Raw genomic sequence first — 24,190 nt, forward strand, 5'->3', positions numbered from 1 at the left:
TCATCTCAGAGTGCTCGGTTAGAAGACTTTGTTCACTCAGTGTATTTTTTGTGCTCTCTTGCTAATTTATAACTAACGTTATAAATTGCCCGATCGGGCAAGTGACAGTTCTAGCAACTGGCCCGAACCTCTCTAACACTGGCCCCGGGCCATCGGGCATTCCTTATTGTCGAGCCCTGACTGACCCGTCCATGTGTGTGTGTATATATATATATATATATATATATATACATATACATATATATATATTATTGATTTTCCCGAACAGAAATTACTAGGATTGCCCAGCAGCACAATTTGTAGATAGCCGTTTTTATTCTTCCATTCTTAAACTGCCAAAAGTTATCACCTCATAGGTTAATTTGGCGTTCAAGCTATCCATTCAAAAACTGTTTGTTACGAAATATAAGATATAAATATATGGTTGAATATATGGTTGTTCATTTGAATGTTAATGTAATAACTATTGCAAAATATACAAATCTTCCATGTGAGCCTGTTTTGTTTTGTCATGCCGGTTTGATCACTTGTTTGATTCATGGCTTATCGGTTAAACAGTTATTGACCTGGATAGTCTCTTAAAAGAATGTGCATCCCTACTTACAGTTGTATATGTATAAGAGAACATATTTTAACATCAAAAGTTACACAGTTCAGCTTTAGCATTTATAAAACAGACCAGTTATAAAAATTCCCTAATATTATTCACTAATGCCTTCAGACCAGAAACCCAAACGTTCATGAGGACTGTCCTTAATCATTCACATAAACATAAAATAAGTAAACATAAAAACAGGTCTTTTAAAATCACCTTTAACTTTTCTGAGTTTATCATGATTTTTTGATAAACGCATACATGAGATGAGGACACAAAATCCATTATCACACTGAAACATCTCCAGTGAACCCTGGGACATGCTGAAATAGATAACAGTGTCCTAGCAGGCAGTCTTCGGGGGGAATCTAATCCTCTCTTAGTCAAGGGAGAGATAAATTACAGCAGTGTGGCGACTACATGAGGCAGTACATATGATTCTCTTGGATGGAACAAGCCAAGGGAATACACTGCCACTGTAACAGCATCCTTCCTCCTTTATACTTTGATATTATACTTTGATCTGAGGGGCAGAGCTGAAGAAAACAAAATCAATAACTAGTTAACATAACATAGCGACTACGGGTGGGGTGGTAACGTACTGACTAGCAGGCAGGGGGTGTTTGCTAAATCATCACTACATTGTGCCAGGTGGCAGATGGGGAGGCTCAGGCTGCCCTTGCTGTAGGACATAACCCCCACTGGAACTTTATGAATTCACAAAATGCCATATGATATTATGTCTTGTTTTCAAGCTTTATCTGAGAAAAAGTCACCAGCTTCACAACAGCACCGCTCTGGCCCACAGGAGTATTGTTTGGCCTGAAAGTTTTATTACATTTACGTGTCGGTTCTCCTGGAGAACAGTTGGATTGGCACAGCAAAATAATTAATACCCTCGTAAAAGCTTTTATCTCTGATATTGCCACATAAGATTGTAACAGCTAAATACTGGTACAGTCATGTGAAAAACTACAGAGATTCTCCCTCTGAGAAATATTTTATATCTCAACGTTTGGTCTTTCATAGTTTATGAGATGTAATTGAGTTCTCAGTGATTTTTCATTTAAGTATCAACTTTGTCCCAGATGTTTCTCCTAAAATTCCTTATATCAATAGACACAAATGAGACAATTGTTGACATATAGTAAGAGAATGGAGCTATACAATTAATGTGGATAGCATAGCTCAGATAATTTGGTCTTGGAAGAATTTGATTAGAAAAGTTTATATTGAAATCTCAGACTTTGATTTCAGAGTTTGGTATCTTAGCAATTGAAGAACAGTTTGAGACACTGTTGAGATCTCTTCATAAACTCTATAGGAGACAAATGTGAGATTATCACTTTTTCTAAGTGAAAAATCGAAGGAAGCAAAATGCGTTTTTCTTTTAACATCATTGCTGTCATGGACAATTAAGATAATAAAGATATCTAATTTATTTATTTATTTTTATAGTTCTGCAACCTTGCCGGAAATTTCTCAATATGGAAACTTGGATGTGCATGTTTGCTTCGTAGCTCGAGATTAGCATCAGTTTGACAGTTTAACATCTGGCATGACATTTCTATTAGATGTTATCAGTTTGTTCAGGCTTTTCTCCTTGTTTAAGAGCAAGGATCAATGGGCATTAAACCAATCTGGGCACATGCTCTGAATTAAAGTACAAATAAACTACCGAAAGTTTAAGATGATGAGACACATGAATGGGCCAACAAGTTCCCGGGGAAAGGCAGATTTTAAAGGATCACTGGGTGCTGGTGAAAGCACATTCTAAATTAGTACATTAATAGCCTCCCAGAGCACTAATCTGTGTACACATTGCCATCCCGCACAGCTATTTCTACTGATGTGCCAAGCTACATATTTTTAAAATCAACTAGTTGGTGGGTTTTATCTGAATGAAGAGTGAGGCTTTAGTAAGCCCTGCATAATTAGTCTGATTTAAGTTTACCTATCAGATACATTTCTTCAGGACATATGCATTTCAAAATATTTATAAAAAAAAAAAAAGGTTCTTTGATAACTGTAATGGTGCTTTAAAGAAAAATTTATTCATAAACTTCACAGAGAGAAGCTCTCATGGTTTTAGTGTGCTGAAACTCTGTTAGTGTGGTTGACAAGTTTTTGTCTAGTGAGGTTTAATTTTTTCCTCCCATTTTTTGTTCTTCAGCTTTAATATTTTTTTAGCGCTAGTGCTGTTAAAACAGATTTCTTTCTCAACAACTTTTCCACAATGAGTGGTCAGTGACTTAGGCTCAAGTCTCGTAGCCGACAGTTTGGCGTTGTGCAGTTTTGCCCTCAACAAGTTTGTGAATTGACAGAGGAAAGGTTCAGGTCTCAGGGTTACTTGATGCTCAAAGAGATGTTTTTGAGAGCAGAGGTCACAGAGGAGATGAGAGGGACCAGGCCCTGACCTCCCAGGTGGCTGCGCTGTCGTTCAAGTCCTTTTGTATTAACCAACTCAATAAATCCACAGGCACCATAACAGGTGGCCTTGGACACCTGTTAACATTTGTTTCCTACAGTCAAGCTTTAGACAGTGGCATGTGGGCCAAAAATTCCTGACAAGATCAAAGTACTTCACTTTTACAGAAGAATTTTACTTGCATCTCCAAGTTATGTCCATTCGCAAAATGGGTATTTGAGGATGAGTCCCTGAAGATGACTTGTGCTGCAAAATTCATCCGATTATTTTTAGGAATGTTTTAAGCATTTATATAGCTTAGGAAAAAAGCTTTAGAGTTGAGATGACAATGGACACCAGCAATTATCAGCATTCCTGCTCCACAGAAACACTCGATCCGAATCAAGTGCATGGATCAATACCCAAACCAGAGTGCCAACCATTCATTCTAATTAATAATGGATTAGCGAGTTATCATTTTCACTTGCACACTTAGCGGAAATGTGTCTGATGCTATCAGCTGCAGTTGTTTTAGTGGAACTTGTCCATTAACTGGGTTTTAGATATTTTGCAGGACTTTGCTTTCAATTAACACTACATCAAGCCAGTCATTTTGCTATATCAGTTAAAAATCTCCAGTTTCCTTCATTAGCAAGCATAATTCCCTTGCTAAATCAAATGCATTGGCATCTACGTCAAATGCTCATGGTGGTAAGTATGCTTTTAGGCGAAGCGACAAATTGCTGTGAAAGTTGGAAGCTTGTAAGCACTTTATTTTCACAAGATTTGAGAGAGTTCAACTGTTAGAAATGTAGTGTTCCAAGGGCCACAAAACGATAACAAATAAACTATCTGGTAAATGGGTGAAAAATAAATAAATTAAAATAACACCCACTAAGACGTCCGGTTGAGCATGTGAGAGAGAAGATGCACGTGAAACAATTATATCTTTCAGGCTACCTGAAGCTTTTAAAACTTACATCGTCAGCGACCAAGATAGAGGCTCATGGCGATAAGCTGCCGCTGGATCTGGAAAATTTCCGTGTCACTCTGATCTCAGAGCTATCATTTACCATGGCAGAACAGGGAAAAGCAGCCATTGACTCCGCTCTTGCCCCCGTTGTTGCGTCTTTTGAGATTTTTAAATCAAGCATTGAGTCATAAGGACGGCAGATTGACGAGCTTAATCAGCACTTGAATGACTACAGCGACCTCATTGTAGCACTGGAACAGACGATGCCAAAGTTGAATTTGGCTAACAAACAACACACCGACAAAGTGGAGGACTTGGAGTCACGCTCTTGGCGTTGCAATCTTCAGGTCATCGGCATACCTTAGCAAACAGAAGGGAGCGATCTGGTTTCTTTCGATCTGGTTACTTTCACAATTTTTCCAGGACATGTACAGGAACCAAGTCTACTATCAGAGCTGTAAGGTCTCCATTTTCCCTGATTTCAACTCCACTGTTGCTAAAAAGAGGGCAGCATTTACAGCTATGAGAAACAGCCTGCTTGAGAAGAATGTGTGGTTCTCTCTTAGATTACCCGCTTGCCTGCTGATTGACCTCGGCGATGAGAAGCTTCATTTCGACTGCCCCAAAGAAGCACAGCGATGGTTTAACGAACGGTATTCAACATCCTAGGAATCCTGTAGCATTAATTATGCAAAGGACACAACAAGTAATTGTACTTGGACAACTGATAACTATTAACCGAGGGTGTTTAAACAAATATATGTTTTCATCTCGCCTGAATTGAATGTTCTCCATGTTACCTCATATGTTCGGGAGTGACTTCATTCGCCATAGATGTGAACAGAAATGGTTTACAAGCATCGGATGTTCCAGAGTTTTGGTGTTCTGCCTCCATTGTTTGGGAATGGAGATAAGAAATTGAGTGATGTTCAGAGAAGGGTGGGGGGAGGGATAGTGTTTTAGTTTTTTTTCTCCCCTCGCTTGTGGCCTCCTCTCTACATATATATTAACCTAACTTGATGGACAATACCAGAAGCTTAAATAGATTCCTGAGTTGGAATGTGAAAGGACTGAACGGTCCCATTAAAAAATCTAAAAATGTTGACATTTAAAAACTACAAAAACCTGACGTTGTATTCTTCCAGGAAACTCATCTGCACCTCAAGGATCAATGCAGACTCCAAGCTCGCTGGACATCACATATGTTTCATTCCAACTTTGATTCCAGTTCTAGAGGACTTGCCATTTTGATTAATAAGACTGTCAATAGAGAAAAGCACAATGTTATTTCGGATGTGAATGGTAGATATGTAATTGTGAAAGGGGAAATGTATATTTTTAAAGTCTTGACCTTCTTTTATTTTCATATCGCAGGGGGGAAACTTTCTTTGAAAAATGGCAACAATTTATTATATTTTTTAATGATTTACAATCCTTAGACATGGACTGAGTGGAGGAGTATATATATATATATAGACGGTGCATCTGGAAAGTATTCACATCGTTATGTTACAGCCTTATTGCAAAATTGATTAAATTCATTATGTTCCTCAAAATTCTACAAACAATATCCCATAATGACAATGTGAAAGAAGTTTGTTTGAAATCTTTGCAAATTTATTGAAAATAAAAAACAGGAGTAAAAAAACAAAAAATCACATGTACATAAGTATTCACAGCCTTTGCTCAATATTTTGTTGAAGCACCTTTGGCACCAATTACAGACTCAAGTCTTTTTGTGTATGATGCTACAAGTCTGAAGAAACAAATACTTTCCGGATGCACTGTATATACATATATCATTTTTTTGTGTGTGTGTGTGTGTGTGTATATATATATATATATATATATATATACACACACACACACACGTGTATTGAAGTCCTGTTGTTCTGATTGGGGATTGTTCTGTTGGGGTTGGGTAGGGTTGTATATGAAGGGTGGGGTGGTATAAAATGTAAAAATTTGCAACAATAAAATTCTATGACGATAAAATAACACCCACTGGAAATCCCTTCCCTAAGTGATCACCATGTAAGGAAGGTGTTGAGTACGGCATGTTCCTGCATATTAAATCATTTTGTAGAGTGTGGTGAACACAAAGTCTTAGTACATTTATGCATTTCCACTCCTCATATTGTGAAGTGCAATTCCTTCTAAGACACATATTATCTGCAAATTAACTTAAGGTTTGGGCATTCCCATGACCGGAGCCCTGACTATACACCCCCCACCCCCCTTAGAGCTGACAGAAACGAAGATTTAAATAAAGTTACTCATACTGCTTGTGTATGGAACACGGCCACTTACTAAAAGCATTAGCTCAATGTTCACTCATGCGTCTTCGACAATTTGATGAAATAAAAGCTACCTGTTAATAGAGGTAAGCTCTATCATATGACCAGTAGGTTTAGTGGAGGTTTAGCATTACTTCAGCCTTTAAACCTGTGCCCATCAAGGAGTCTTCAAATCCATGACTCATTCATTATCTGTGGTTTCCACTGTCGATGTGATATTGGATCAAAGACAGACTGACAATCATGAGGGAATATTGTTACTACCTCATTACTCTGCCCTCATGATAGAACAATAGACTTATTCTGTCTAGAAGAGAAAACCTTCCTGGTTAGACAGAGCCATCAATTTTAAAGCATATACTGCCGCTAGATGCGAGTGCATTCCAACTGGGTCCTCAAAGAGATGTTGTTATGAGCGGACACATCGAAAGAGTGAGAAATATAGGCTTGTGTCATCTTGGGCTTTCCTATTAGCTAGGGTTACAAAAGTATATTTTCAACTAGTCGTGGGCTGCCTGAACGACAGTGCGACTAATCGGCTTAACGGGTTAGCTCACCCAAATATTCCCTCATCATTTACCCTCATGCCATCACAGATGTGTATAACTTACTTTTTTCTGCAGAACACAAACAAAGATTTTTAGAATATCTCAGCTCTGTAAGTCCATATAATGCAAGTGAATGGTGATCAGACCTCTGAAGCTCCAAAAAGGAGATAAAGTCAACATAAATGTAAAACATAAGACTCCAGTGGTTTAAACCTTAAACGCATACTTAGCACTGATGTACAGTAGCTGAAACTTTTGTTTGAAAATATTGAATCCTGTTCAAGATTTGTTGCATTATCTCTTTGATTAATGAAAAATAAAACATCAATATCTATCAAAATCTGTTTTATTTTAATATTTTCTAATTGTCTTGAAAATAATTTGAAAATTTGACACTATCTGGGCATTTTGTACATACATTTTTGATAGATATAACTGCTGGGTCTCTAAAGACCCGAATACAAGTGTTTAGGAAAATTACCATGCATTTAAGGGTTAATCGTTGTATTTTAAAGTGATCCAGTTGGTTTTGGGTGAGAAAAGGCCAAAATATAACTTTTCACGGTATATTGACAGCAGTCTCCTGATTTCAGGCTCCATTACACTTCGATTACATTGTCTGAGTGATTGTTTTATCATGCAAACAGCTAAAGCACTGCATACTCTCAGCACGCAAAATAAAGCACCACCTCAAATTTTATTATTTATATTTATATATTATTCAACCTCACCAAATGGTTGGTTAGTTGTTGGACGACTAGTCGACCATTGTGACCCACGCCTACTCTTAGTAAAGGGACAAGAGGAATGTTTGCATGAGCTCACGGATAACTCAGCAGAACGGACGGCCACAAGCAGCACAAAGCCAAAGAAATAGACAGAGAATGAGTTCAAGAAGCTCTGGGTGCACTCTAAAGCTTAGGGCAGCCAGGCACTATGAAAGATTAAGGAGCCATGAAATATCACCGGATGGATTTTTTTTGAAAGGTTAACCCAAAGTTATCGCCGGAGACAGTTCCAGAAAATCTCAAGAGTCTGCATACTGCAGGTGCACTGCACTGTTCCTGTTACCTAAGGGTACAGTTATGACACAAACATAAATGGTCATAACGCAGGCTACTTTTTATTTGCTATGACCTGCACATGATCCAAGTTAACCTGGCATTTCCCTCAGAGTACTCGTATAGTCGATGGTGAGCTGACGATCTTTTGGCCATTCTCCGTTGACCTCTGTCATCAAAAAGGCATTTTTTGTCCACTCACTGGCTGTTTTTGCACCAATATTCTATACACTCTAGAGCAGGGGTCTTTAACAATTTTCGTACCAAGGACCCCTTGGTGGGTAGAGAAATGGAGCTTGGACCCGTTACATATTGTATAAAATTGAGTGTTGCGTTTTATGCCTATAAAAACATGGTTGGTAGGCTACCATATTATTGTATGTACATACTTCGATGTATATATTGCAAAGCATTTGAAATAATCATTACATAAATGTAGAACAGGTGTCTGCGACATGAAGTGACATTTTTCATTTTCCTTGTTAATCACTGTTCCATACTCCCTCCTTAATTAAAAGAAAAAGACCGTTAGACAGACACAGACAGACAGACAGACTGTCTTGTGTGTGCCTGTGTGTGTGTGTGTGTGTGTGTGTGTGTGTGTGTGTGTGTGTGTGTGGGCGGGTTTGGGTGGTTTACGATAATTTTTTTTAGGTTAAAAACTGGTAATTACAAGGGTATTATATCATAAATGTGGTATATGAGGACATTTCTAGTATCCCCATAAATCAAATATCTTGAAAAACCATAATAAACAATGTTTTTTTTTTGAAAATGTAAAAATGCAGGACACATTCAAGTTGTCAGCCAGTTGTTGGTTCCCTACAGTGTTGGAGGAAGGTCTCTTGAAGTTAGTATTGTATTTCAGGCTGCTCCATGCTGATGCAGGGTTGATAGCTGAAAACTTCTGTAACAGTAAACAGGCTAGGAACTTTCTGATCCTAATAAAGTGCCAGGTGTGGTTTTCTGCTGTTGTAGCTCATTTGCCTCAAGGCTCGACGTGTTGTGCATTCTGAGATGCTATTCTGCTCACTACAAATGTAGAGAGTGGTTATCTGAGTTACCACAGCCTTTCTGTCAGCTCAAACCAGTCTAGCCATTCTCCGTTGACACTTTCTCATCAATAAGGCTTTTCCGTCCGCAGAACTGCCACTCACTGGATGTTTTTTTATTTTTGGCACCATACTGAGTAAACTCTAGAGACTGTTGTGCGTGAAAATGCTGATTAGATAATCGTATGAATAAGTATATTTTCATGTTTTCTAATAAAGTCCTTAGTGAATGTATACGAGCAATAATAAATTGCCTTAGCAAGCACCACTAACTAACGTTTAAAGTCTCAATGTTGGCAACTTGCAATATAGAAAATTGTAAATATGGCATTAACAGTTTTTAACACATTATAAATTATCTTAAAGTTTTGTGAAGTAATTTTACACACTGGTAATAAAATGTTTGGCTCTAGGGAAATACAAAGTATTCTACTGCAGGCGCCTGGATTGCATATATTGCAAACTTCTGCAAGAATGTTAGAAAGCCTGTTTAGAAAAAAAGCTTATGAAATGCAGTCCAATATTGTCAGACTATCCAATCCTGGATGCCTTTAAAAAGCCAAGTGTGCGGGTCACATTGTACAAGAACAAAGCACGTTAGCCATTGACAATTCTGGGGTCAGCACAAAGGGGAGGGAATAAATTTTAACACAGAAGAGGATAAGGAGAAGCCAGCATTAATGTTGATGAGAAGCAGGGGGATGCAAACATCACACAACAAAATGTCATAAGCTCTCAGTACTAATGTGATTAGCTGCTCATGTCTGTGATTACATAAAAAACGCTGGTCATAGTAGTAATGCAGTAAATCTACACTTGCTGGAGAAGTGTCAATAAACTCAAAATCTTGCCAAAGCAAAAGCATCCAGCCAAAATACATAAAAGTTTTCAGTTTTAAGTTGAAAACATTGTTGTGTAAACAGCCACTTATTCTTGTCTTGATGAGCTGTAAGTCCCGTGAGAGGATGACATGCGCTCATGTGTAATGGTTCAAATGGTTTTTATGGCTACCCTTGAGTGAAGGACTCTAGATTACCTTGTCATCAGATGACAGTGCTCTATCCACGCCAAGAATGAGGGTCTGAGGATCTCCAATCGACCGGTATAACTAAGCTATTCATCTCACATCATTAACCTCAGCTGACCAGTCCTTTACTCCAATCCTGTGGTAATGCTGTTCTGCCTTATGCAAACTGTCAGCCATCTCCATTTGTTTTCTCCCTCTCTTTTCTCAGTCTCTCCTCTGATGGCTGTCATTGAAGGATCACAGCTGGTGACTAACAAAATTACCTTCCAAGTGCCACTCGTTTGAGTATATGGTTACTTTTAATTAAAAAGAATCAATTTCTATCCCTGTCAAATCCACTCAGTGACCATATGGACACTTGAAACACAATCCAATTTGCTGCAGACCACACAGTCGGTCTTGCCCAACCCCTCAGGAAAACAATACCTCTTCTAATTGATTTATAGAGGTAATTTTCCATAAAATGTTCCAATTTAAAATGCAAAGGGTCCTTGTTTGAAAGCAATCAACAATAGCCAAGTAGTTCTAACAGCAAGCCAAATGCAAATGGATATATGTGGTTAGCATTTAAACACCATCAAGCATTAGTTTTGAACAGACCCCATTAAATTGCCTTTCCTGTGTCTATGTATTTCCTCTTGAAACAGCAATTTGGGGTGGGACATATCGAAGGGCTTTTGTCAACCTTCAGAACTACTCGCGCATAGAGATGGCCTCAGAGCTGGGAACAGACATGGGTTTCGTTGGGACTTTATGATAAAGAATTAGCTCAACTGGGATCCAAATTAAATCGTTCCATTTCATATGAGATTATTGAGGCACCTTCTATTTTACCTAAATAATTGAATTATCCACAACCTTCTTGCCATCAGAGAGCTAGGGAATTTTAGTACAGAAAGGATCAATATATATGGACAGATGGCTGTGGACTGCCTCTTTCAACACACAGGAGGCCAAGTAAATTAGAAACATTTCAGTACGGCTGAGAGACGTCAAAATTAGTTTGACAAATACAGATAAATCAGATAAATGCAACACGACTTGAAGAACCTTGAAGAAACCTTGTTCTGTTTTTAGCTGTATGCTTGAGAAGAATTGTGTGTGTGTGTGTAGGCCTGGAATTCCTGTGATACATTATATAGCACAACACTCAAGTATAGTTCAAGACATATACATTTCACCACATACAGTCACTGTAATTTTTGTTCATGTCTTGATCAAAGTTAGCATCTCCTATGTGTCATGTCAGAACAGTTTAAAATACTTCTTAAAAAACAAATGTAATGATTTAAGAATGTTATTTAAAATCTAGACCCCATTCAAGCAAGTTGGGCAGCTTTGTATATCACATGTGAAACATATCCACTCAAGCAGGATTCAAGGAAGAGCCCACACTCTCCTAGAAGCAACTAGCTACTGTGCAATCCTGCTTCTTTGAACATTCAGCCTGAGAATAAGAATCAGACTTTTTTTTTTGTCTAATTTAGGTGGGATTTATTACCATGGTGATCAACAATCAAATGCTCCACCCTGTAGATTTGGCTCCACTGCCCTATAATTCAGACAGTGGCAAAGCCAGTTATGTCATGTTTAGCAACTCAACCCTCACTGATTACAGACAACAACATAAAAAGCCCATTTGTGGTAGTCAATATTTTAACCTCCATCCTATTTTTTAGAATTTATTTGTTTTGAACTTCAAGGAAGTATTTATATCCGAGGGATGCCATTAAAGTGCAGCATGGGGTTTGAAATGTACGGCCTAACTTAAAGCAAAGCTCCTAGAGACCTGTTCTCGACTTGTTAACACCACCGATAGCAGCAAGTCGAGCATGTGATGACACTATTGAGGGTGCAGTGTTAATTAGCTGGACAAGAACAAGGTCAATACTTAACAAAAGACATATCCATTTTAATAATAAGCAACATGGGGTAATGTTTCTTTACCATTCTTTTTTAATCAGATTTTTCAAATTTCTAAAAAAAATAAATAAATTTCTAAAAAAAAAAATGTCCCTGTGCAAAATTCTCCAGCATAATGCCATTTATTTATTTTTGTTATTGTGTTCCTTTGTGGTTCCTAATACGTTCTGGTTTGTAAGGTGGTTGCTCACTAACCCGAGTCAAATGAGCCCATACCCAACTCTCTATAATATTCTGGTCCCTAGATATGTCTCATGTCTCCTTTTCAATTGAAAGAAATGTTCTGGCTTCTGAGTTTAGCACAATTAACAGCATTTGTGACAATGTTGATTACCATCTAAAATAATTGTAACTTGTTCTTTGTTCACAAAAAAAAGCAAAAATTGTGATTACAGTAAGGCACTTAGAATGGAAGTCTAGCCATAAGACATAATCATTATACATCTTAACATGATTACAGTGTGATTAAAATCAGGGACTTACCAGTGTTAAAGCATTTACCAGATAACAGAGTTTGCAGGTGAAAGATTTTCATTACAACGAAGCTGTAATAATGGGCATACCCAGGGGTGGAAAGAGTAATGAATAATAATACTCAAGTGAAAGTACTTTTACTTCTAAAAAAGGTTTGTTTGAGTGGAGTAAATGTACCTGTCCTAAAAACTACTCAAGTAAAAAGAGTAGCTCATTTAACAGTACTCATGAGTAGTGAGTATTGTGTTGTGAAGCTATGCCCCTTTATAATAAAAACTTGATGCTGCAATTTAAAAATGTAGCACACATACCATATTTACATTCCCTTTCATGGCTGTTTCCCAGAAAGAATAAAATATCTAGGTATTTTATAGGGGTTTGTGATTGACAACTTTTAAAATACATCACTTATCTATGATACTGTAAACACTACATGAATCTGATTTAAAAATAAATAAATAAAAGCACAACATGATTACAGAAATGAAAAGATAAAATGTTTTTTCAATATCATAATGTATGAAACAATTACATTAATATCAGTTTATGTGCAGGGTCTAAATTTCCCTTAATGCCGACTGAGAGAGTTATTGTTGCACATAAAACATGTTCAAAACAACGCAAGCAATGCAAAAAAAAGCAGAGCAGTTGTTTGGTACAGGGGCCACATCAGGCTTTAACAGGATAGTTCACACAATATTTTAAATTCTCTCATTATTTAGTCACCCTCATGCCATTCTGAATCACTTCTGAAGTCAATGATTTAACAACTGGAGTCACATGGATTAGGCTACTTTTATGCTGATTTATGTGATTTTTGGAATTTAAAAATGTTGGCACCCATTCACTTGCATTTTATGGACCAAACGAGCTGAAATATTCTTCATTTGTGTTCTGAAGAAAGAAGTCATAGACATCTGGGATGGCATGAGGGTGAGTAAATGATGAGAGAATTTTCATTTTTGAGTGAAGTAGCACATGGGGGGCCACATTGTCCTCCTTTTGAGATACAATGTTCCACATTGATTTAGTTCTTGTATCTTTTAAGACCAGAAATAGTTGTGTTCTCATTATATTTTATCTTTGTAAAGGCTAAGCATAATTATACATTATTTTATCATCTTTACTTTCCTGGTAATTTATTATACAAATTAACACAATCTCTACATCACGGTTCAGTATTATAAAACAAAAACTAACAATATTATTACAAATATTATTATTAAATGTATTAAATTACATTAATACTTTTAAAGCTACTCTAGTTATTCAGCCAAAAGTAGTGAGTGGTTTTCACGTTTCCTTGTTATTGTTGTTTGATTAATAGCCTTTATATGACATGTGCTCAATTCGGTTACATGTACACTTCAAGTCCGACATTTGATATGTCCAACAACATACGTTCACTTTCGACCAAACTGACTGCGTTTACATTAATGCTTCATCAAGATGGGCATTGGCAGAATTATAAAGTGTATTTGATCATTTAGGCATGATCCCTCAAAAGTGCTCAAACATTAGCGCCTGTCAATCAAAAAGCACAGAGCTACAGACGTCAGGAAATAAAAAGCTATTCTTTATATTTTATCTAGATCAACAAACCAGTGGCGCTCTTGCTATTGCGATTGATGTAATGAACACCCCTTTTCTAGGTGTAGAACATAGGCTAAGGGTAGAAATTCACTCAAAAGTTTATCATCTATTTCACGGACCTCTCTCCTTTTTTTTCAGATAAAATATGATAGAAAGCTAATTTACAGGCTACATTATAGACACACAGAATCAAGCAAGCAGAAAAATGAAATTTACCTCATTATGTTTCTTCAAATTAGAGGCAGAATTAATACTGATATATGGCTTGAGCAAGTTAAACTCACATGTCACAGTCAAGCAATTGGCCTTTTTCACTGCGAAAAGCCCTTTCAGGTGCGGCCGTGATAGTCCGGTGTTGAACTGTGCTCAAGGCATCCATAACAAATGGCGCCAAATCTGCAGCTGCCGTTCAAGTTTTTTATGTGTGATTTGATTATACGGGAGTGACGAGACTCTCCCTAGTCAATAATGTTGATGGATAAAAATAAAATCAGGACAGGGAAGTAGCGAACACAGACGGTTGGAAAAAGCACAGTAAAAGTACAGTTACAGCACTTAAAATGTACTCAAGTAAAAGTATTACATTTTTAAACTTCTTTAAATTTCTTGAGAAAAAGTAGCTAATTACAGTAACGTGAGTATTTGTAATTTATTACTTTACACCCCTGGACATACCTTAACACAGATAAGATTAGTAAGCAATTCTATCCCACTAAATTAAGTTAACATGTAGGGCAGGGTATTGATATAGATCTTTTTGATTCGATTCCGATTCATATGGGTATATTTCAGTTATAATGTCCCCTTGCTTACATATGATATTAATTCTCTCCCAGCTAATGATGTTAATTATAAAGGGGAACTACTGACTAGGTACATTATGAAAATATTATGTTAATATAATTATATTGAATTATATAATTTAATATTATTATTTATGTTTTTAACACTTTGGTCACATTTTAGCTTTTTAAAAATGAACAAATCAATGTACTCAATCAATACATATGATATTATATTGCATAACTCATATTTTGTTGCATGTTTTATGAAATTATGAAATTGTTTATTGTTCAATTTCATAATTTGTACTAGTTACAGGAATTTACATTGGTTTGTTGAACATGTGCTAAAAACCGGTACTGTCTCTTTAAGGAAATCTGTAAAGAGCATCTGTAGATGAGCACATGTTAACAAGAGGGACTCTAATCGCTTTATCTCATCGGTGCTATGCGCGATTAGTATTAAATGTTTCTTCTTTTTTGATCAACAACTGATTGAAAAGAACAAAAACAGCAATGACAAATGTGTTGCGTGGGTCTCGTCTTTGGGCACACATTACACGGAACAACTATTACTCTCAACACACAGTGAAAGCATCTCACTGCTGAATACTCCACCACTATACTACACAATTACTCGGAAGTAAAATCTAAACATTTACCAGCCAGTCGCTAAATACACCGCCAGTCAAAAGTTTGGGGTTCCTTGACTGAAATGTTTCTCATGATCTTAAAAATATTTTGATTTGAAGGCGTATGCTTTAATGTTTGAAATTAGTTTTGTAGGCAAAAATAGAATTGTGCCAACATATACATTACAAAACAAAAATTTTATTACATTTTATTTAAAAAAAGTTTTTGAAATGGATGACTTGGACCGAATAATTAAGAAAAGCAGCTAATAAGTCCCCAGTATTGATTGGAACTCCTTCAATACTGTTTTAAAAGCATCCCAAGGTGAAACCTCAAGAAGATGTTTGAGAAAAAATGGTCAAGAGTACATTTCTGCAAATTCTATGAAAAGGGTGACTACTTTGAAGATGCTAAAATATAACATAGTTTTGATTTATTTGATATTTTTAGTCACAACACAATACCCATAGTTCCATTTCTGGTCTTCCAAAGTTTTAATGACTTTACTATTATTCTAAAATGTGAAAAATAATAATAATAAAGAATGAGCAAGTGACCCTAAACTTTTGACCGGTAGTGTATATCCATTGTAGTAGTATAGCGCAAAATGTGGTTTCAAATGCGACTGCAGATCGCAATGCATCTGGAAATCAATATTGTTCAAAAAAGAAATGGTACAGTTTTCCTCAAACCACACAATTTGAAGTATGATTATAGCACAAACTATGCAGGAGTTATGTGCTTAAATTCAATACTTGGGGTTAGGCATTTGTTTAAATCCCTAACGCTAAAGTAGAAGCAATATTGTAATAGTGATGCTTCCCTTAGCAAGCACTAAAAATTTTAATTTCACATCAAATGATTCACCTGAAAATAAAAGATAGATTTAATGAGAAATAAAATGATTTTTCAAGTAGCTGGAAATACAGACAGGTTTAATTTGCATCTAAGATCATTCGACATCTTCGAGATAGCACAGGCGATATTTTGAATCACAAAGGCTTCCTGACTTTGAAAGTGGCAAAAGGAGTCAAGAAGAGAAACTTCCTGGTTACACTCACGTTGGTGCCGCCTCTGATTTACTGGAGAAATTTAAAGGTTAAATGCAGTGTTTGAAAGGGAAAGACAATGAGCAAGCCGGTGCTAGAAAGAGGCCTAATGGAATTACAGCAGCCTTGTGACAGTGGTGCAGACGGGTCACATGGTGAATTAAATGGCTCTCTGACCCGTACCAGAACTGAGCCTTGACCTCCGCTCTACCCACGGGACCCGCAACATTGCCATGTCACTCATGGCGCATCTCAGTAACCCGAACACTCATTCACAAGGACAATGAAGCACAGCGGCCCACACAGTACGATATCACGCTGCTCTTTGAATCATAGCAATGTCAAAACGCATCGCTCATCTAAGCTTGAGTACACCAAAGAAAGTTGAAAAAGGTGAACAGACATGGGGGGTTAGGGAGCAGCGAGAGCTTTCTTTGAATTTTGGGTTCATTTCTGCGAGTGAAACATTAGTGTGTTCATCCATGCTTGCAAACAATTCCACAACGCGATGCACTTCCAATTTCACAAGGTACAGGCTCAGGAAAAATGACTAGTCAGCTGAAATGTTGTACTTACTGTCTGCCTGAGAGGAGAACTGCACACAGCTCAGCAGTAGCAGAAGAAGCAGCCCGATAGGCAGGAGGGGCACTGACAGGCAAATATTAGGCACCATGATCCAGGTTGGCACTGCTCCCCCACTGGTCCCCGCTCTGCTCTCTTATGCAATCATAGACTAAAACCTAAAGAACACACAGACAAACATACATTTCAGCATTTTATTTGAGGTCGGACACTTAAAGGGACAGTATATACTGACAGAATTGTCATTTTTGGGTAAACTATCCCTTTAAAACATAACCAACATGTGTAAAAAGTGAGGTGTGGGCATGATGAATAGAGTGGTCTGCCCAGGGGCAACAATGTTAATGAGGTAAGCAAATGCTCTTTTATCAAAGTATACTAAACCTGTAATCTGCTGCCAGCTAGCTAAATGTCAAAAGGACATGAGAGAATTGGGAATTCCTAATAGTCAGCTGCAACTAAAGGTGCCCATTAAGATTCTAAATTGGCTCTACACAGATGGCTTCAAATCTCCTGAAGTGTATCGGTATTACTGTATAGCCACACACACACACACACACACACACACAATTAATTTCCCTAAGGATGAATGCTGGTTTAAAGCTGAAGTATGTAATTTTTGTGACACTAGCACCACCAGAATTTAATTGCAAAAATAAAAATAAGCAGTTTTTACAACAGCTTTTTAAAAATGCCACTCATCTGTTGTTGCTTAAACAGTCAGATAGTCCCACCCCCAACTCATACCATTGGTTGAGTAACGTTGTTAGGGCAGTCTAAGCAGGTCGCTCAAAACAAACACAGGACATTTTATCTCCCACAAAGACAGTGTTTACAGTTTTTGAGAAAATTATCATATGAATGGCTTACTTATTGTTGTCTCTGCATATTAAGCTGAGATATAAGAAAGTATTTTAAACATGGACTAAATTTTGATTTGTTCTGAGCAGAAACCGTACTTTTTTGTTCTGGTTCTGGCATTCCGCAGCCTTCTTTCTAAATGGTAACCAGTTGAAATAAGAGAACGGTTAATAATGTCCTTTTTAAAATGACAGAACACTGTGCTAAGAGTGGGTGAGAAACCAGTTGCTGTGTTGCCAGATCTTGCAAGAGAAACCAAAAACTTGGTCAGAACAAACAAGACCAAAAATAGGGACTTGCATTGCCCAAAATAAGTGATTCCATTGTTTTCCCATGAGGGGAAATGAATTATATAAACCATCCGAGCATGTACATAGTATTTATTAAATACAGTTGTCAAAAAGGTCTTCAGCGTGTCACAGAAGGTTTCATCCATAACATGCTGTAAGGCAAAGAAATGTGTGATGCATTTTTTGGGCAACAGGAAGTGCATTAATTCCAAAAATGTACTGTAATAAACCTTTTGGTCTTATCTTAAAATTATCTGTTGTTATCTGTTGTTAACCGGTTACAAGCATTTAAAAATAACGTTTTCACTCCGGAACAACTGAAAAGGTCTTTGTTCCCATTTTCAGTTACGTTCTGCAAAAAATGTATTTTGTTTTCTGTTTTCGTTCTTTGAACCGTTTTTAGTCCCCGATTCAAACCAAAAAAGTAACTTACTTCAGCTTTAAATCAGTGCTCTTAATATAGGAGAACAATGTAACTACAGAATTATTACTAGATGTTCTGTTAATACCTGAAAGAGATAAACATAAGAGGACAAAGGATGCAGTAAAGCCAATTCCAGCAGATATATTTAAAAAGAAAAGGAGGTGAATCTCCTAAAAAGTGTAAAGCTCTTCAGGCTGTAGTCCTAAAAACCAGAAGACAAACCATGGGATTTTCCAATGGTTTTTTTAATGGGGTTTTTGAACTTACGAGTAACATAATTTTGAAGCCATATTGAATTGCAATTTTTTTTATAAAAAAAACAAAAAAAAAACACGGCAGCTTCAAAATTCACATTTGAGGTATGAAATTGTGTAATTTATGTTGTAGATCAAAACATCCACGCATTGTCAAGTAATGTTTACCACAGACTAGGGTTGCGCGGTATACAGGTACTAATGAAATGAGTAAGAACCAAACATTTTTAAATGCTATGATATCATCTTTTTGTAAGTTTCTGTACCATATTTAAGTAAGCTGCCATTAGCTAAATGTAATGTAATGTGAGAGTTTTGAGATGAAATCAAAGACCATTTGAAAATAAGAATAAAAAAGTCTCTATATGGCCAAGTGTGATCATATACAGTGACCTGCGTTGGGCGAAACAGTATGAATAAGAGGCGCCTCTCTGCCCATGTCATCTCATGTACAGGCTCGCACACAAACACACACACACTACTAATGCTTGATTTTCATGCAGTGTGTCCAGTAGTATCCATCTGCAGAGCCACAGATCAGTGTGTAAGCGTATACAGGGCAGTGAACTCTATAGTGAACTCTTTCTCCATTACAGCTCGGAGATTTCAGCTCATTAGTCACTGGAAGCTTGATATAGCAAACTCTTCTCAAACAGGAAGAACTTCAAAGATCTTTCAAAATAAAAGTCCCGCTCAAGTAAGAGCTCTTTTCTACTGATTGTGTGCATTTGAAGACATTACGACAGAAAAATATTACTACTGTATAAAAGTGTAATATTCAAAGCAGTCGCAATAATACTCATAGTAACAATAATATAATATTAAATGGTTATATTATTAGTATTATTATCTGCAAGCAATATCACATAAGCAAGTGTACTGAAAATAGGCATGTTGTGATTCAGCCATGGCAGCCTTTTTCCTCAGGTAATCAGATTGTTTTCATTTAATGTTTATATTAATACTGTAAAGCTCTGTCTTGCATATTTTTTTTTTTTTTTTACAAAATATTATATATACAGATATATATATATATTGTTGAAAAGTATTATTTTCATTTGATTAAAGCTGTACAGTATGTATTTCATTAAACACAATTTGATCATAACATTAATTAAAATATTTAACATGAATCCAGAAAAAATTAACAGAAAAGGCATAATTTGTATCTATAAGTCTTTATGCAGTAGAGTAATTTTAGCGTAATTTCATAAAAAATCTAAAAAAAATTTATATGTTACCTAAGTATCGAGTTAGTATCGATACTGAGGTACCAGGGCTGGTATCGTACCAAAGCCAAAATGTTGGTATCGGAACAACCCTACTGCCCGGATTATGCTAAACTGATTCCATTCAGTGCAAATCATCAGAATAAGGTAAATGCCCTGGCTATTGTAATCTGTTGTGCTGTAGGTGTTTTGTGTTTAGTTTTAAACTGAATGATATCAACATTGAACATTATTATATATTTTTTTATTAAATAGAAGATGAATTCCATGTAGGGATACATGCAGTAGTCCCAACAAACATTTTAAATGAAACTGTGTTTTTTTAGTTGGTAGATCTTGTTGAGTTGGTCATTTAAAAGTAGATCATCATGCAAAAAAGTGTAGGCACCCCTGCTCTAGAACTACAATACCCATCATGTGTTCACTACAATGCCCATCATGCACACACATACTACAACTTCAGTGAACATCTCTTGTAAGCCTTCCACTCTCTAGAACTACAATGCCCAGCATGCCCCTCTTTGAAGTTTGCCCACTTTTACTACTGATTTATCAAAATATGGGGAAAGGAGAGATGTACAAAACCAACGCATTACTTATTTTAAAAAAAATAACTGATATTATGGTCTGCAATAAAAAAATACCGTGTTACTCGAAAAAGTAATCTGATTACATAACATGTTTTACTTCTATTGCGTTACCCACAACACTGAACCCAAAAGGTTGTATTTTTCACATTACAGTTATGAGAATTTTACAGGAAAATGTGTTTCATTGTCCTGAAAATTATGTTACAACCCCAAAACAATATCTTTAAATAAACTTAAAAAAATAAAACCTAACCCTCATTTCTGAGATAAGACATTTTAAGATTTTGAGAGATTTACACAAACACTCTTTTTGAAGTCTTTAATAAGTCTTCAGATAATTTGATGGCAGAATTCGTTTAACAACCATCCTTGGCTCTTAAGGATTGCACAGCAAATCTACTCAAGTGTGGAGTCTACCACACCCTCCTGACCATCTGCCTGCATCCCTGACTCTGGCTGAATGGCTGGAGATCTACCAGCACTCTGAGGATGTTTACATGACTAATCATTCTATACAGGAGAGCCTCTCGCCACAACAACGCTATTAGACTAACCCTTGCTAAAGAAAATACTTAAACCTGACAAAGCCAAGTCTGAAATCACCATGACATCAACGTTCTCGCTTGTCTGATCTTGCCCGCACAATAAATTAGACGGTGTGGGTGGTCAGTGGCTTTATTAAGCAAGATTATGAATGAGAGAAAAAGCAAAGGCTCCAGTTTCTCTCAGGATGAGGAATATTCTACTCTGCCTTTCACCTGAGGTGGTGTTTACTTACCAATTACTCGCACGCTGATTGCGATGCATGTCCGATGTGCACAGATACACCTGGCTTTTGGCTGCTGTGTCTGTAAGACGTGCCAAAAAAACAATGAAGAAACAAGAGCTCTTAACTGGGTCGTATTTAAAAAGAGTGTTGTTTATTTTTCATCCAAAAATCTTTTGTTAATATTTCTTGACAAGGCTTGTATGATAAAATAACAAGAGCAGACATACACGTTGAGTCAGAGCTCAGCTATACCAAAAGACCTGCAGGCGTTTCACTACTGCGACAATATGTCTCGTAACAAGACTTCACTACCTTTGGAGGCATAAAAAAAAAAGAGCAGTTTTTGTATGATTAGGTAAAGAGGGAAAAAGCAAACAAGAGCATTATGGTTCTGAGCTTGACCTACATTTTGAAAATTGAAGTAGGATTAGCCAACTTATCTGCATTTTAAATAGATACTACAAAAATGAAAACCCGTCATTTAAACCGAGCCTACCAATCATGGCCCTCTCATGCCACGCCTGAATGTTTGCTCAGGCTGGGGTTACTGAGAAAATGAGTAAATACACTGATAAAAGCACAATAGCAGAGTGAACATGTTCATCAAGAGAGATTTACCTCAGGAGCATTGATATTTTGCAATAAATGCAGAACAAACAGCAATCAATCTCATGACGCTGTTGAAGTCATGGCTTAAATTCTGAAAACTGGGTTACTAGTATAGATTACTAAAATTTAGTCTGCTTTCAGCATAAATCCTGGGGATACATTTGGATTATGACCTGAATAAAAATCATCACTGGATAAATGCCACTCGCAATTATTCACGTGCATTTTGGACCATGTGAGATATTTATTAAATAATGACATTTCAATTATTCTTAAGCACAGGTATATTAACATAATTATATGCAACACTTCAGAAAAACAAGTATTCATTTCCAAGACTTTCTCAATATATTTCCTGGTCATACTGTTAGTTTTATCATTGCACTTTACTCTTTAAAAAAAAAAAAAAAAAAAAAGATTGTGTCCATAATCTTTTAACAAAATGTAATAACTTGCTCTGCCACTGAAAAATACTTTCCTTTTCAGATGGCATCACTAAGCCCTCTTATTTTTAACTTGTCACATAAAGTCTAGTTTTCACATTCCAATCAATTCCCAATGGATAAAATTAGGGCCAATTTTTTTTTGGTTTCTCACTGAATATCTTGTTTCACCCAGAATTACAGCATATTACACAGTAAAAATGGGTTGCTCACTTAACACATTGAGTATGTTTATATGAACTCTAAAAGTTTCAATTTCAGTCTAAAACATGACAAAGTAATGTAAACGCTCTAGTCTGACTGAAATAGTAAAATTTTTGCGTAGTCAAACTAATGGACCTAGATAATGCCATTGTAGCTCAGCTTCGTCCAGCCCAACATAAACATGTTAGGAAGGAACTGAACATTCTTAAATACATGGACTGATGAAAAACAAGGAATGGCAAACTTTTTAAAAAGTCTTCAAAAAGCTAGAAGCAGCAGGCTTTATACAAAATAGGGATGTCCCGATACCACTTTTTCCACTTCCGATCCGATTCCGATATCGGAAATCTCAGTATTGGCCGATACCGATCCCGAACCGATACAGTGTTGTTTTTTTACATAATCAGTTTATAATATCTTTACAGTATTGTGTGGAAATAATTGGGTGTACTCTTTAATAGGCTATGTAAAGAAAAACAAACTGTTAACTACACATTATTTCAATATAAATGTATAGCTTAAGAAACACTTTATTATTAACTAGCATACTGGCACTCCCTGAGTTCTGATTACACGCACCTGCATATCATTAGTGGCTAATCAATGACTGCATAAATAAATACCCCGCTTTCCCACGCGCTCACACACTCTCTCTCTCTCTCTCTCTCTCTCTCTCTCTCTCTCTCACACACACACACACACACACACACACACACACACACACACACACACACACACACACACACTTTCTCACTCTGTGCCTGTTCTCATCGATAGTATTTCTGAGACTCCAGAACTTTCTACTATGTCAATCATGTGTCTTCATTATTGCCTGCATGTATCATAAAATTGTTTTGAGTTATCTCTTTCATCATATCTATACACTGTCTGGATATTACTTACCTGCTGTTTGCCACTCTGCTTAACTGAATTTACTCACAATATTTACATCACTGTTTCAATCCTCTGCTCAAACCCTGCTACTGAGTTCATACCTCTGCTTCTCCGTGAGTCTCCCGTGACAGCTTTAACTTTTAAACCCTCACCCTTTTTATTCACAGTTTAATTCACTTCTTAATTAAATTCTGGTTAAATGCACCTCCAGTGCCTTTCTAAGTCCATATTATAAGTGAACCGAACTGCTGAGCATCTACATCTGAGATGTTCGTTTGTAGCGCACAAATATTGTGCACGGGTGAAGGCTATAAATAGCCGTGCGCGTGTGTAAAAGCACCATTCACTACCGCGCTGAAGCTGCGCGTGCAAGAACATATATGTTTACTTATTAAACACAGCCTATTGCAATTCACAGAGCTATCGCGTGGCTTCAAGTGGCTTTGAATAAAATGCACTAGTCATATGAACCGCTTTAATGGTGTTTTAACAGTTCTTTTATGTCATTTTTTAAGCTTGACAGTAACGAACATGACTAACACAGAGTATCGGATTTGGGTCGGGCTCGTCGGACCGATACCCGATCCGTCTAAAAACGTCAGTATCGATGCGATACCGATCTAGGTA

At 36.7% G+C, this 24,190-nt stretch overlaps 1 protein-coding gene across 1 annotated transcript in view; it reads right to left on the minus strand.

The window, feature by feature from the left end:
* Window positions 1-24,190, minus strand: part of LOC127649257 (receptor-type tyrosine-protein phosphatase F-like) — a 168,050-nt gene that overhangs the window by 132,322 nt on the left and 11,538 nt on the right. The window contains 1 exon segment of the mRNA XM_052134281.1: window positions 16,991-17,154. Coding sequence (XP_051990241.1) covers window positions 16,991-17,087 — 97 coding nt within the window. The 5' untranslated portion in view covers window positions 17,088-17,154.

This window comes from Xyrauchen texanus, chromosome 9 (assembly GCF_025860055.1).
Source record: "Xyrauchen texanus isolate HMW12.3.18 chromosome 9, RBS_HiC_50CHRs, whole genome shotgun sequence".
NCBI classification, from domain to species: Eukaryota; Metazoa; Chordata; class Actinopteri; order Cypriniformes; family Catostomidae; genus Xyrauchen; species Xyrauchen texanus.